The sequence below is a fragment of the Gymnogyps californianus genome, chromosome Z, assembly GCF_018139145.2.
Source record: "Gymnogyps californianus isolate 813 chromosome Z, ASM1813914v2, whole genome shotgun sequence".
Taxonomy (NCBI): Eukaryota; Metazoa; Chordata; class Aves; order Accipitriformes; family Cathartidae; genus Gymnogyps; species Gymnogyps californianus.
Window position 1 is genome coordinate 47,756,111 of NC_059500.1, and position 13,245 is coordinate 47,769,355.

Consider the following 13,245-nt stretch of genomic DNA (forward strand, 5'->3'; position numbering starts at 1 on the left):
TCACATTGGAGAAGTTCGTGAAGGACTGTCTCCCGTGGGAGGGACCCCACGCTGGAGCAGGGGAAGAGGGTGAGGAGTCCTCCCCCTGAGGAGGAAGGAGCGGCAGAAACAACGTGTGATGAACTGACCCAAACCCCCATTCCCCATCCCCCTGCGCCACTTGTGGGGGAGGAGGTAGAGAAAATAAGGGGTAAAGTTAAGCCTGGGAAGAAGGGAGGGGTGGGGGGAAGGTGTTTTAAGTTTTGGTTTTATTTCTCATTATCCTGCTCTGATTTGACTAGTAATAAATTAAACTAATTTTTCCCCAAGTCGAGTCTGTTTTGCCCGTGATGGTAACTGCTGAGTGATCTCCCTGTCCTTATCTCGACCCACGAGCCTTTCGTTTTATTTTCTCTCCCCCTGTCCAGTTGAGGAGAGGGAGTGATAGAGCGGCTTTGGTGGGCACCTGGCATCCGGCCAGGGTCAACCCGCCACGACCGGCCGGCCCAGCGCTTGACCCGCGCAGCCGGCGCCGGCCGGCGGGGGGCGCGCGTCCCGCCCTGCCGCCGTCACGGGAAGCACAGCCAGCTGGGAGCCGCACAGGCTGCGCCGACACCGCGCCTTCTCCCGAACACCAGTGCGAGCACTGCACGTATTGATGGCGTTTCGTGTTTCAACTGTTGATACTTTCAGTTCGAGGACGGATACATCAGCCCCGCCAGCCTCTGTGACCCCACGGCTCGCCCTTAAATGAAAGAGCACGCTCTCATTGTGAGCGAAAATGGAAGGAACAGTTTTCCTGCCAGAGGCCGCCTCCCGGCCTGCTCCTCAGCGCGGGCGCCTGCCGCGACGCCCAGCCCGACTGACTGCTACGAGCACGAAGGGTGCCCGCAGCCGGTCACGGCTGCCTACCGCGGCAGTAACCGACACGCAGGAGCTCTTTTCTTGCTACCCCGCAGAGGCGATGAGGGGCGTACTCCGCCGCCTGCCCGGGGGAGCCGACGCACGGCGAAGCCCTCCGCCGCCAACAAATAGAACCGGCTCCTCCCCGCCACGCCCCTCGGCCGGCGAAGCCTCGCTCGCCATTGGGTAGCCCCGGTCACGCGGGGCACGGGCGGTGCTGTTCTCGCGAGAGTTGGCGGGTGTATGTGCGGACGACGGGCGGAAGTGCGGTCTTTTCTTGCGGCGGCGCGGCTCGGCGAGGATGAAGGTGGGGATGCGCGGGGGAGCGGGGCCGCGCCCGGGAGGGTTCGGGTTCCACCGCCACAAATAGCTCCGGCGCTGCCTGCGGGGCCGCTGGTTGGAGGCGATGGGTCCTGGTGGTGGGGCTGGAGCGGCGCTGTGGGGCGGATGGGAGCGGATTGTTGGTGGGGCGACATGGCGGCCGCGCGGGCCCCGTTCCCTCAGTGGGGCCTCTCCTGCCACGGGGCCGTGGAGCTCCGGGTTCCGGTGGCGGTTGTTCTTCCGCTTACAAGGTCTGCGAGTGGGAGGCCTGCGCTGTCGGTAGCGGGGCCTAGTAGGGAGGCAGCATGTGCGCTAGAGCGGGGCCTGTGCTGATACCAGGCCGTGCTCGAGGGGGAAGTGCCGGGAGGCGTGCCCGAGGCCCTGGGCTTTGCAACGGGCCCCAAGAAGCACAAGTAATCACCAACAGCAAGCGTCGCTCCCCTTAGGTTGCTTATGCAATTTTCTAATACAATGTGTGCTGCGAAGGGCTTGCAGGAGAAGAGGGAACAGGTCTCTGCTGCCCTCACCTTGACTTGCATGACTGCAGTCTGTTTGAAGGGGATCAAGCTCCAGCTAGTTTTTTGTGTAACTGAACGAGTAATAGAGCCCAGTGTGGCCAAGGACAGACCTGCCTGGTGCTGTCAGCGTGGTAGTGACAAGTTATGGCTAGTAAGCATTCATGTAAGCAGGTGGGGAATTTCAGCTTTGAAATCCTAAGGTGAAACCAGCAGATAAATGCTAATTTTCTGTTGAAATGTCTCATAAAAAATTCCAACCAAATCTAATTTTTTTTTTTTTTTTTTTTGCCTGTTAGCTGAACATCTCTTTCCCAGCCACTGGCTGCCAGAAACTCATTGAAGTGGATGATGAGCGCAAGCTGAGAACATTCTATGAGAAACGGATGGCCACGGAGGTCGCAGCTGATTCTCTTGGCGAGGAGTGGAAGGTAAGTGTAGAAGGATGTATCAGAGCTGTATTCAAGGAGCTTAAATTACAAAATTTCTCCAGTATGCAATTGCGCACTGGAGTGCTTGTATGGTGTACATTTGGCAGGTATGTTGAAAGTTTCTCTTGCTATATATACTGAATTTGGTGATTCGGGTAGCCTGTTCTGCTACTTTGATTTATCAAAGTGCCTTTGTTTGTTTTTTTTTAAAGCCTTGTGTTTGGAGTTTCTTGCTGCTCTTTGCAATAGTTTTTTGTTCTTCATTTGAGTGCCATCTTGGTATTCAGGACAATTAAATCTGTACCGTAAAACTGATGATCCAATCTTTACTGAACAAGTTCAAAATTGCCTTCGTTGTGTTTAAACTGCTGCTAGGGCATGGGAAAAAGCATGTTGGGCCTGGTGGATGGGCTTGGAATAGTGGAGTGTTAATATGGACAGTCCAGCTGAATTTGGGTAAGTTGATGTTTTCTGCTGCCACCTCCACAAGGAAGGCAATAAAAGCTTTGCTTTTCATTTTTACCCATGTATCCCTACTCCAGATGCTCTTGTCTTGTATGCAGATTTCCAGTTTGTGATGATAACAGACTTTGGTTAGGTTTAAGATTAAAAAAAAGCTAGACAATAATGGACAAAATTCAGTCTAACGTCGCTTAAACAAAACTTTGAATGGATAGGAATTTAATTTTTTAATATATATTTGAAGAGAAGTAGCATAAATGTAAATTCTGATAAACAGAGGTATTTTTCACATCTGTTCAGTAAAATTCCTGAACTGTTGGAGTGGCATTGGTAAATAAGTTGTTTGCATCAGCAGTAACAGTGACTTTTCCTGAGTCATGGGCGCAGTGTCCCGTTGTTTTGAACAGTATGTTGTGATATCCACCACTTCTCGTTGAAGTAGTAAGAGATGTGTGAGCAACTAAGAAGTGTATTTCTGTGTTTTCATAGGGCTATGTTGTCCGGATCAGCGGTGGCAATGACAAACAAGGCTTCCCCATGAAGCAAGGTGTCCTGACTCATGGACGTGTCCGCCTTCTGCTCAGCAAGGGCCACTCCTGCTATCGCCCCAGAAGAACTGGAGAGCGAAAACGCAAATCTGTTCGCGGTTGCATCGTTGATGCCAACTTGAGTGTTCTGAACTTGGTCATAGTGAAAAAGGGTAAGAATCTGGATGAAGCAAGCAATAGGTAGAAGTAGGCACCTGCAAGGAGCCCGCTTGCTAGTGGCTGAGAAGTTACGTAGAATACAAATGCAGTCGCAACTTTAGAGTGTGAATGTGTTTTGAAATTCCCTCTGAGCATTACATTCTTGTAATTTTAAAAGTGGTCACTGAAACACTTATTGCTGCCAGCAATCTGATCGCATTAAATCAGCCAAGTGTAGCTAGGTGTGGCACTGTTGGCAGGTGAACCCCAAGGATTATCTAGCATTATCTTGAATTTTTATGCATTTTAAACTTACAATTGAAATTTACTGATGAAGCAGGTGTTCAGTAGATGCATGATTAATTGGCACGTTTAAATTTACATTCTCAAAGGTGAAAAGGATATTCCTGGGCTGACAGACACAACTGTGCCCCGTCGTCTTGGTCCCAAGAGGGCTAGCAGAATTCGCAAGCTGTTCAACCTGTCTAAGGAGGATGATGTTCGCCAGTATGTTGTGAGGAAGCCTCTGAACAAAGAGGGTAAGAATTCAAATTTTACAACTCTTTGGTTTCATGTAATTATCAGCAAAGAGATGTCCAGCCTACTGCAGTGAATGAAGCACACTGTAGTAGTAGATCCAGGAGTTGACTGTTGTGGTATTTAAGCTTTGTCAGCTGTAACTTATGGATAAGAAGTGGAGTATCTTGGTTGCCCCGTTTCTTTTACCCCTGTCTTCCCTTTCCATCTACTTTGGCACAATTTGTTTTTAAATGTTTGGTTGAAGTAATGTTTATTAGTGGTTCTAAGAATAGTCCAAAAATAATTGTTAATAAAAGAAGATAAAATATGAGGTGGAATGTTTTTGAAACATTTTTATGAGGTGGAGGAAAAAAGCAGTATATAGAGAAGGTACTAAGATTTTTCCCCATTGCTTATGGCAGTCTCCGAAATGAGCTTTTATTGGGAGGGCACTGTTTTGCTTACCACTTGTCTTTTGCAGTGTAAGATTTTAATTTTGAGTTCTTTTGCATTTGCTCAGGGAACAGAAAGGGTAAGGATTTTTAGCAGAAAGGACATGATAAAGCTTGGGCACTGTGACAGCTTGTTGGGTAAAAGACCACTGTTTTCTGCGTCATAGGAACTATTCTGTCCGTTAAAGAATGTGATCCTGGTGGACATCAGACTGTTCCTTGTGACTGCTGCAGTCAGGCAGGATTGAGTAGTGAACTTTTACAGATGTGTGTGGTGGTGGTTTTTGTTTGCTCATTATGGGCTATGTCGATCTGTTTTTTGGAGATAGACATGTCAAGTCTATGTAGAACTGTAGAGAACTTTTTAACATTGAAAACATAATGGCTTGTTCTGAAAGCTAGATGATGAGTTTCTCTATTCTTTAAACATTTTAAGTCTAGGGGAAATTACTTAAGACAGGCCTGCTGAGAAGCTAGGAATTTTCACAAAAATGCAGGGAATTAGAGATGCATTACTTAACACTTCATTGCTGATAACAAACTGTAAGTGTTAAGATGTATATTTTGTTAATGCTACATCTGACAGTAATTGATCATTTTTCCTGCAAAATCTGTCAAGAGGTTGAACTCTGTATAAGTTGCTATAATATGTAATACACTAAATAATGTTGCCATAATAGTAAGTGGAATTTACTCTTAAATTTGCTAGATGAGGCCTGAGGCCTCTTTGGAAGATAATGTGCCACTTCTGCTAATTCGTAATGCTTTTTTAGGCAAGAAACCCAGAACCAAGGCTCCGAAGATCCAGCGACTAGTGACTCCTAGAGTTCTGCAACATAAGCGCAGACGTATTGCTCTGAAGAAGCAGCGCACTCAGAAGAATAAGGAGGAAGCAGCAGAATATGCGAAGCTCTTGGCCAAGAGAATGAAGGTGCGTTTGCCCTTATAACTCAGCTATATGAAATACCTCATACCCCAGAATCAGGGGATTTGATAAACTTGACTGTACACTTAGAGCTGCTTTGTACCTTGCTCATTTTGAATAGGAATGCCTGAATGTGAGTATAAATGTTGCTGGTCAAATGTTTTTGTCAGCATTTGTATCCTAGAATAGTAGAAATTAACCAGACCAATTAATTTAACTGAGAGCTGATTTTGAAGGAGACAGTGAGCAGTTACGGCCTGTGAAGATCAGTTTTGCAGTAGCAATTTTAGTTCAAATGAATTCTAGTTTAACTTAGATGCCCAAGCATTTCAGTGATTGCATGGAGAAGCAGGATGCAGCAGTTGACCTGGATGGAAGATAACTTGGCAAGAAGCTATTTGTTCGGATGAGTTTGCTCTTGCACCTAAAGCAGCAGTCGTTGCCAAAGCAATACTGTTGGAATATTTGGCACAGTACTTGAGTCCTTCACGACTTCCAGACAGAAACTGAGAGTAGATAGACCTCTAGTATGTTGTGAACTCTGCATTAGTATTTTTACTGTAATTTTGGACACTAGTCCATATTGTTTAAAGACATGGGTCTGTACAGGTTTGGATACTTGTAGAATTCTTCTGATCTGTGAAGAAGGGAAATGGTTTTGCTTTACTCACTTAAGGAATCCATTCTTTCTGGTAGCTTCCTTCAAGTTACATTTTCCCTAATTTGTTCCTGTGTAGATGTTTGGAAGTGCTTGATGATGTGTAAGATCTCAGTATTCACTTCATGCTGCTTTGTTTTTCAGGAAGCCAAGGAGAAACGCCAGGAGCAGATTGCGAAGAGACGCCGGCTTTCCTCATTGAGAGCTTCTACATCTAAGTCTGAGTCAAGTCAGAAGTAAAGATGTACATGATACTAAAAAATAAACCCTTTTTGTGGTTAACTTTCAGTATGAGACTTTCCAGTGCATATTGTTACTGGCCATCTCTTAAAATAGTAGTCTAGACTAACTGTATTATGCAGACCAAACTGGAACCACAAACCTTGGTCTTGATTCAGTTCTCTTTTGAGAACTTGTAATATATATTCATGTCTTTAGTAAGAAGTTTCAGTTTATAATAACCTTGTGCATACATGTCCATTTTTCTACAAGCAGGATTTACCTGTAAAGGCAAAATCCTGTGTGATGGTTCAGCAGTGTCCACAGGAACTAAGCTTAAGCTAATCTTTAGGAGCTGTGGGTAGAACTCACTTGGTACTGTTCAGTGGTTTGTTTGGGTTTTTTTAATCTTAAGTACAGGATAGTGTTTCCAGATGAGGAATCATGTCACTTGCTTTTGATACTGAGTGTAAGATTGGTAAAATATAAAGCCTTCAGCTGATTCTTGGCAGAATTAAGTGCCGTTAAGTCAGTCACTGGAACAGGCTCCCCAGGGAAGTGGTCACAGCACCAAGCCTGTCAGAGTTCAAGGAGTGTCTGGGTGATGCTTTTAGTCATATGGTTTAGTTCTAGGTAGTCCTGTGAGGAGCAGGGAGTTGGACTCAGATGATCCTTATGGGTCCCTTCCAACTCAAGATATTATAGAAGTATTTCAGCATTCTGCTCTTGAAATTGGTACTGAATACTGAGCGTGAGTAAGCCAGCCATTAAAAGGTTTGACTTAGAAATTTCACGCAAGGATAAAATTCACAGTAGCCTTTATGTATTCAGACTGTACTTTGTGCAGATCAGGTAAGGATTATGGGAATTCTGCTCTGACTTAAGAATACATCTTAGGTGTTTGATGTTAGAATGCTCTGTGGCTAAATAGATTGTCTTAGTTGTTCTTAAAATAGTAATCAGTTTTTGTTGAGATAGGTGCTTCTATTTCCAGTATAAAAACTTCAATACATTAAGCTTTATCACAACCTTAGAAGTTAGGAAGCTTTTTCTTTTTTCCCACCTGACTGTCTAGAAGCAGTTGTTCAATACACTGAATGTGGAATCTGGACTCTGGAAAACCAGAGCTGCAGGACACACGACTTGCTGACAGTAGATTATGGGCACAGAAGGATCAAATTGCCATCCTTGAACTTCTGGTTTGTATTAGGGTGAAGGGATACTGATCTCTGGCAAGGGTAGAATTTGCCATGATGCATGGGTGTGCAGTAGAAGCCTCTGACCAAGAGAACTGGCCAAAGCAGTTACTCCAAGCTTCCATTTAAGCTGTCTTTCACAGCATAACTGTTCAGGTGCAAGAATAATATAGACTATTTTTTGAATGACTAATCAACTACATAATCAGAAAAGGCAAAGAGGGTTAGCAATAGTAGTTAAGCATGAGTTAAAATAAGAATGCTGGCTAGTTTCATAAAATTTTAAGAGGGTACCATTTTGTATAAGATGAACTAGATACATCGGTGTTTTGTGTTTTTTTTTTTTTTATGGAGGCCATGTTCAAGACCTACAGTTTCACTTTAAACAAGACGTTCTTTTCTCTTAGTGAAGATAGCCATATAGGCCTGTTAAGCCTGAGCTTCACTAAAATAAAAAGTGTACCTTTCACAAATCCACTTATAATTTAATGTTGGTGTTTCAGCTGCAAAAATGGATACGGAGAAAATATGGATAAACCTGTATATCATCTGGCAGTCAAATGTGCTTCATATGACATCCTTAACCTGCTCACTAAAAAAAAACTTGCCCACACACATGACAAATCTTTAAAGAAGTCGTATCAACAGGCACTGTCAAGCAAAAGGGGGTCTCATCTTTAAGTATGAGATTAGCACTCACTAAATTCACAATGCTGAGAACTTTACAATAATCTGCAGAAGAGAAATACAGATGACTCGTTTCTTAACACTGTCTAGCCTTCTCTTTTGGATCCTAGTAACAGGTACTTGCACACGATTAAGAGGCACTTAGTCTGGTCAAGGTCAGCAAGCACTGAGATTAGTGTGTCCTGGAAGAGACCTGTGTTCTTACAAGGATATCCTGGTGTATAGGCTGCTAATAAGTCTGTCTCTGAAGCAGTGCAACTAATACCCAGTTGTATTAATGGGTGAAAAAAGTGGGTGGGGTGCTGGTTATTTTTGTCAAGCTGTCAGTGAGAATGCGTGGCCTTGTTAGAGCCAGGAAATGTACAGCCTAATCCCCAATAACAAAAAACCTCTTCCCTGTGCTGTTTTCCATCGCTTGTTTCCTTGAATCTTCCTTTGTGGTTCCTCTATTGCTTCCTTCCCCAGTCCTGGCTTTGCAAGTGCACATCAGGCGTACCATGACTTTAGAGTCACAGAATCACAGAACAGCCCAGGTTGGAAGGGACCTCGAGAGATCATCTGGTCTGGTCTTTCATGAGAAAGAGAGCCTGGGTGAGATTATCTAGCACCCTGTCTTGAAAACCTCCAGTGATGGGGAATCTACCATGTCCCTGGGGAGGTTGTTCTGGTGATTGATTGTTCTCACTGTAAAAAAATTGAAATTAAACCTCTCCTGGTACAACTTGTACCTCTTGCCCCTTCTCCATGTGGCTGCTTGTGAAGAGAGAGCCTCTGTCCTCTTTGTAGCTGCTGTTTAAGTATGTGATGAGGGTCTCCCCTGGGCCTTCTCCAGGGTGAGAAGACCCAAGTCCTTCAGTCTTTCCTCATGGGGCAGTTTGTCCAGCCCTTTGGTAATCTTTGTGGCCTTCCTTTGGACCCTCTCCAGTCTGTCTGCATCTTTTCTGCATTGTGGGGACCAGAACTGGACCCAGTACTCCAGGTGCACCCTGACAAGTGCTGAGTAGAGTGGGATGATCACATCTCTATCTCTGCTAGTAATGTGCCTGCAGATGCAGCTCAGGATCCAATTTGCCTTGGTTGCTGCAGCAGCACACTGCTGACTCATGCTTAGCTTGTTGTCCACCGGGACCCCGAGGTCCTTCTCAGCAAGGCTGCTCCCCAGCCACACAGATCTGAGCCTGTGCTGGGCTCTTCGGTCACGTCGTACCAGATGCAGGACTTTGCACTTGTCTTTGTTAAACTTCACACAGTTCTTGCTAGCCCACTCTTCCAGCCTGTCCAGGTCTCTGAAAGATGGCTCTCCCTTCTGACGTGTCCACCTCACCAGCCAGTTTAGTGACATCAGCAAACGTGGTGAGGGTGCTTTCAGTCCCATCGTCCAGATTATTTATGAAGATGTTGAACAGCATGGGGCCCAGTATCGATCCCTGGGGGACCCCGCTTGTGACAGGCTGCCAGCCTGAGTGAAAACCATTGATCACCACCCTGAGTGCAGCCAGAGCGCCAATTTCCTGCCCATCTCACAGACCACCCATCCAGTCTGTATCTTGAGTTTGTCCGGGAGAAGGCTGTGGGAAACGGTGTCAAATGCTTTGCTGAAGTCTAGCTAAACAATACGCGCTGCTTTCCCTCTGTTGACATGTTATTTTTTTGTGGCAGGTGATGAAGTTAGTCTGGCATGATTTGCCTTTGGTAAATCCATACTGGATTTTCCCAGTCACCTGCTTTCACCATGGCTTGAGGTCATGGATGAAGCAAATCTCCAACTCAGAAGAGGTTAATGAGGTAGTGCTCTGTCTCTGCCCCTGTGCGCTTCCTGACTTGACTACAGTAGGATCTGCCATAAAACTTTGCAAGACCAGCAGCTGAAGAAGTCTCTCAACACCTTAACAGCAGTTCAAAACCTGTGATACAAAATGTAATGACAAACAAGAAGTGCTATCTATCTGGGAGCAGCAGCTTTTCCTTAAATTTAACAGCAGTTTCAGCAGGATTTCTGGTCTTCAAGGGCAAAGTTTTTCAGCAAGCCTGAAGCTCAGCTGCAAACTCAAGAGACACCTTCACCTTCAGGGCAAGTAACAGGGACTCTGGTCACAACCTGATAGGTTGCTATTTCATCTCTCCACAACCCAAGGAAACAGAACACCCATAACATTGATACATGTAATCAGTTTTAACTGGCAAGGTCTGAATTAAGACAGTATGACACTACAGACAAAAATGGGGAAAAAAAAATGCCAGAGGAAAACACGTTGAGGAAACCTAAACAAAAACGGTGGAACATCCCCCTAAACTACTCTGGTAACCAGGCAAAGCCAGCCTCCGCTCCTCCCAGCAGCTTCTGGCTGCCACCCGTCCCCACAGAGCCACTGAAACTGGTAGGCAACCCTGGAAGTCTAGTGCAAGCCCCTGCTGAAGCAGGGCGGTGTCCAGTCAGGTCTGAGCATTTTTTAAAGGATAGAGACTCCAACCTGTTCCAGTATTTCACCACCCTCACAGTTAAAACTTTTAAGCGGGTTTTCCTGTAGTTCAAGTTTGTGCCCATTGTCTCTTCTGGCACAAGGCACCACTGAGAAGAGTCTAGCTGTTTTCTCTACTCCCCACCCACTCCATCAGTTATTTAGACACATGGATGAGATTCTCCTTGCCCCTAAGCTTTCTGCAGGCTGAACAGTGCCAGCTCTGTCAGCCTCCCCTTGCATGACAGATGCTCCAAGTGCTTCATCACCTTTGTGGCCCTTCAACTGGAGTCATTCCAGTATGTCCAAGTCTCTCTTGTACTAGTCAGCCCAGACTTGGACATAGCACCCAGGCATGTCTCACCAGCACTGAGGGGAAAGATCACCTCCCTCCGCCTACTGGCAATGCTCTGTGTAGTTCACCCCAGGACACTGTTGGCTTGCTTTGCTGTGAGGGTACTCTGCTGGCTCATGGTCAGGTTGGTGTCCACCAGAAACCCTAAGTGTTTTCCTGCCCAGCTGTTCTCCAGCCGGTCTGCCCCCAGCCTGCATTGGTGCATGAGGTTATTCCTACCCAGAGGCAGGACCTTTGTGTTTCCTTTTGGACCCCATCAGATGTTCTCCAGCTTGGCAAGTTAGTGACTCTTCCTTTACTCCTCTTTGTAGACAGTAGAAGTTTGTCTCTACAGAGCCGGGGAGAACTACCACTAATGGGTATTCTGAGGGTAGCTCTGAACACATGAAGGATCAGAGCTTCCTTAAGCCAGCTCCTTCTGCTATCGCCTTCTACCATCACATTCCCTCAAGTTTCCCACCTGATTTTGGCACAGGAGACAGCAGTTCCCTCCTCCCCACAGCTTAGAACCCCAATCCTGTGTTCATGCTTCTTTGGGGATTCCTCAAATGCAAGCTTTTGTTCCTGTTAACACCCTCCCTCCTTCAGCCTCCTCTCTCAATAGGCCACGTTAAAGGCACTATATTAGGAAGGCAGTGTAATATTTTTAGGAGGCAGCATTATTAAAAAGACAGCAGTGACAGAAGCAGTCAGAGCAAAACAAGCAAAGTCATAGTGATGCTGACAAGATTATAGAAGTCCAAAAGACTGTTCCTGAGCTCCCTAAAAAAAGGCCTGAAAAAGATGAGTTTACTGTGAATCTTCTCTACAAGCTACCAGTTTGTGCTATGCATATCAGTTTCTTCAGAGAGAAAAGTCTTTAGGGTCTGGTATTCTTATTTTTACTAACAGATTGATGAACTGACTGCCATACATGAGAGAGTTTGAAAGATACTCAGTAGTTGTGAAGGCCTGAAGCACTTGACAGTAACTGGCAGTTTCTGCTGCTTAAATTTCATCCCAGCCTCACTCCTCTCCCACCACCCCGCCCCATTTAAAAAAAAAAAAAAACAAAACAACAAAAAAAACCCCAAAAACTGGAAACTGCATGTAAACCTGCAAGTATGTTATGAGGCAGGAGGTCCACCAGTGTCTCTTGCAAGCTAGGGTGCACCCCTGAAAGCATCACTCTCTGCCCCCATTACAAAGCCACTGAGAAACCAGAACTCCCGGGAAGTGTTCCACCAAGTATAGCCACCAAGCTGTTCCCAGTCACTGATTAATGATGCTTTTCCTGGTCAGCAGAGAGCAGCAGCTGTATCATCAGGAAGCCAGGGTCCGTGACTTCCCTGCAAGCAAGATCTTCATGGATTCTGCCTCCCTCAGCCTGTTTTTCAATTCTTCTTACCTCTGCTAGTCCCCATGGCTTGCTTAAGGTGCCACAGAGCCATCCTCTCTCATGAACCAAATCTCCACAAGTGAATCCCATCTTTTCTCTTCCTCTCCCCCTGCCCCAACTGCTCCCACTCTTTCCCACTATTCAGAAGTCACTGAGGTACTATGAAACAATTCCCAAAAAAGGCAGTTGAAAGTCTCTGCTTTTGCCCAACTATAGGCTGAATTTGCATTTAAGATTAAGTTCTGTCAAGCAGGTAAGTTCCAATGGCAAAAAAGCTGAACAATTTAATTTTTTTTTTTTTTTTTTACGCAGGATGCATACATATTTTATTTTGGGAAATACATTAAAAATTGTTTCTTAGTCTAGGATATCTATACAGAATTCAGAATATGCAGAGTGCCCTTTTAAACTCAAGAAACATTTGTCAAATGTACAAAAACATTACAGAGAAACACTTGTTAATCAAAGCACAGTAAATGGATGCCATTTTTCAACAGTTCAAAACAGCCTCTAAACCAGTGCAAATTTTATTGCATTGAAGAAAACTTCCCAGCTCACTTAATAAATTCATAATTTATTCACACTACATCCTTTCATCCTCATTACAATAGTTTATTTTAAGCTCCTAAAAGGAGTTTAATGTGCTTCTAAAAACAGCAAACAATCCCTTTTATTTGCACCGCTGATTGATGCAGACTGAAACAACAAATAAAAACCCCATCCGTTTCTCTCCTCGTATGCATCACAATATACAGCACAGTAGAATATAGAACTAGAGTCCAATTCAACTATTCAGTTTCAAGACTTAGAAGTTGCAAGGGTGTGTGTGTGTTTTTTAAAACAGTCCATAATGAAAAGCTGATATACAGAAGGCACCTTGAGGTTTTTATTAGTGAAAAGAAAAAAGACCTTTGTTCAAAATGTACAGTTATGTGAATAACATGACCTGCTTACCATTTAATGAAATAAAGTTATCTGCATTGAAGTAATTGTTGAATTAGGAGTTTTAAAAAGAGAAAACTACTGAGTGGATTCTTCAGTTACTTACATTTTAACAATTTGTTTTAAAAATATAATTTCTATGATCTAATTTAATATAC

At 44.7% G+C, this 13,245-nt stretch overlaps 1 protein-coding gene across 1 annotated transcript; it reads left to right on the forward strand.

Annotated features, from left to right (window-relative positions):
- The first annotated feature begins 1,168 nt into the window (after positions 1–1,168).
- Positions 1,169–6,139, forward strand: RPS6 (ribosomal protein S6). Its single transcript, XM_050912978.1, has 6 exons — positions 1,169–1,189; positions 2,018–2,149; positions 3,101–3,311; positions 3,690–3,836; positions 5,042–5,199; positions 5,996–6,139. The coding sequence occupies exons 1-6, from the start codon at positions 1,184–1,186 to the stop codon at positions 6,089–6,091; spliced, it is 750 nt and encodes a 249-aa protein (XP_050768935.1). The 5' UTR covers positions 1,169–1,183; the 3' UTR covers positions 6,092–6,139.
- The last annotated feature ends 7,106 nt before the right edge of the window (positions 6,140–13,245 follow it).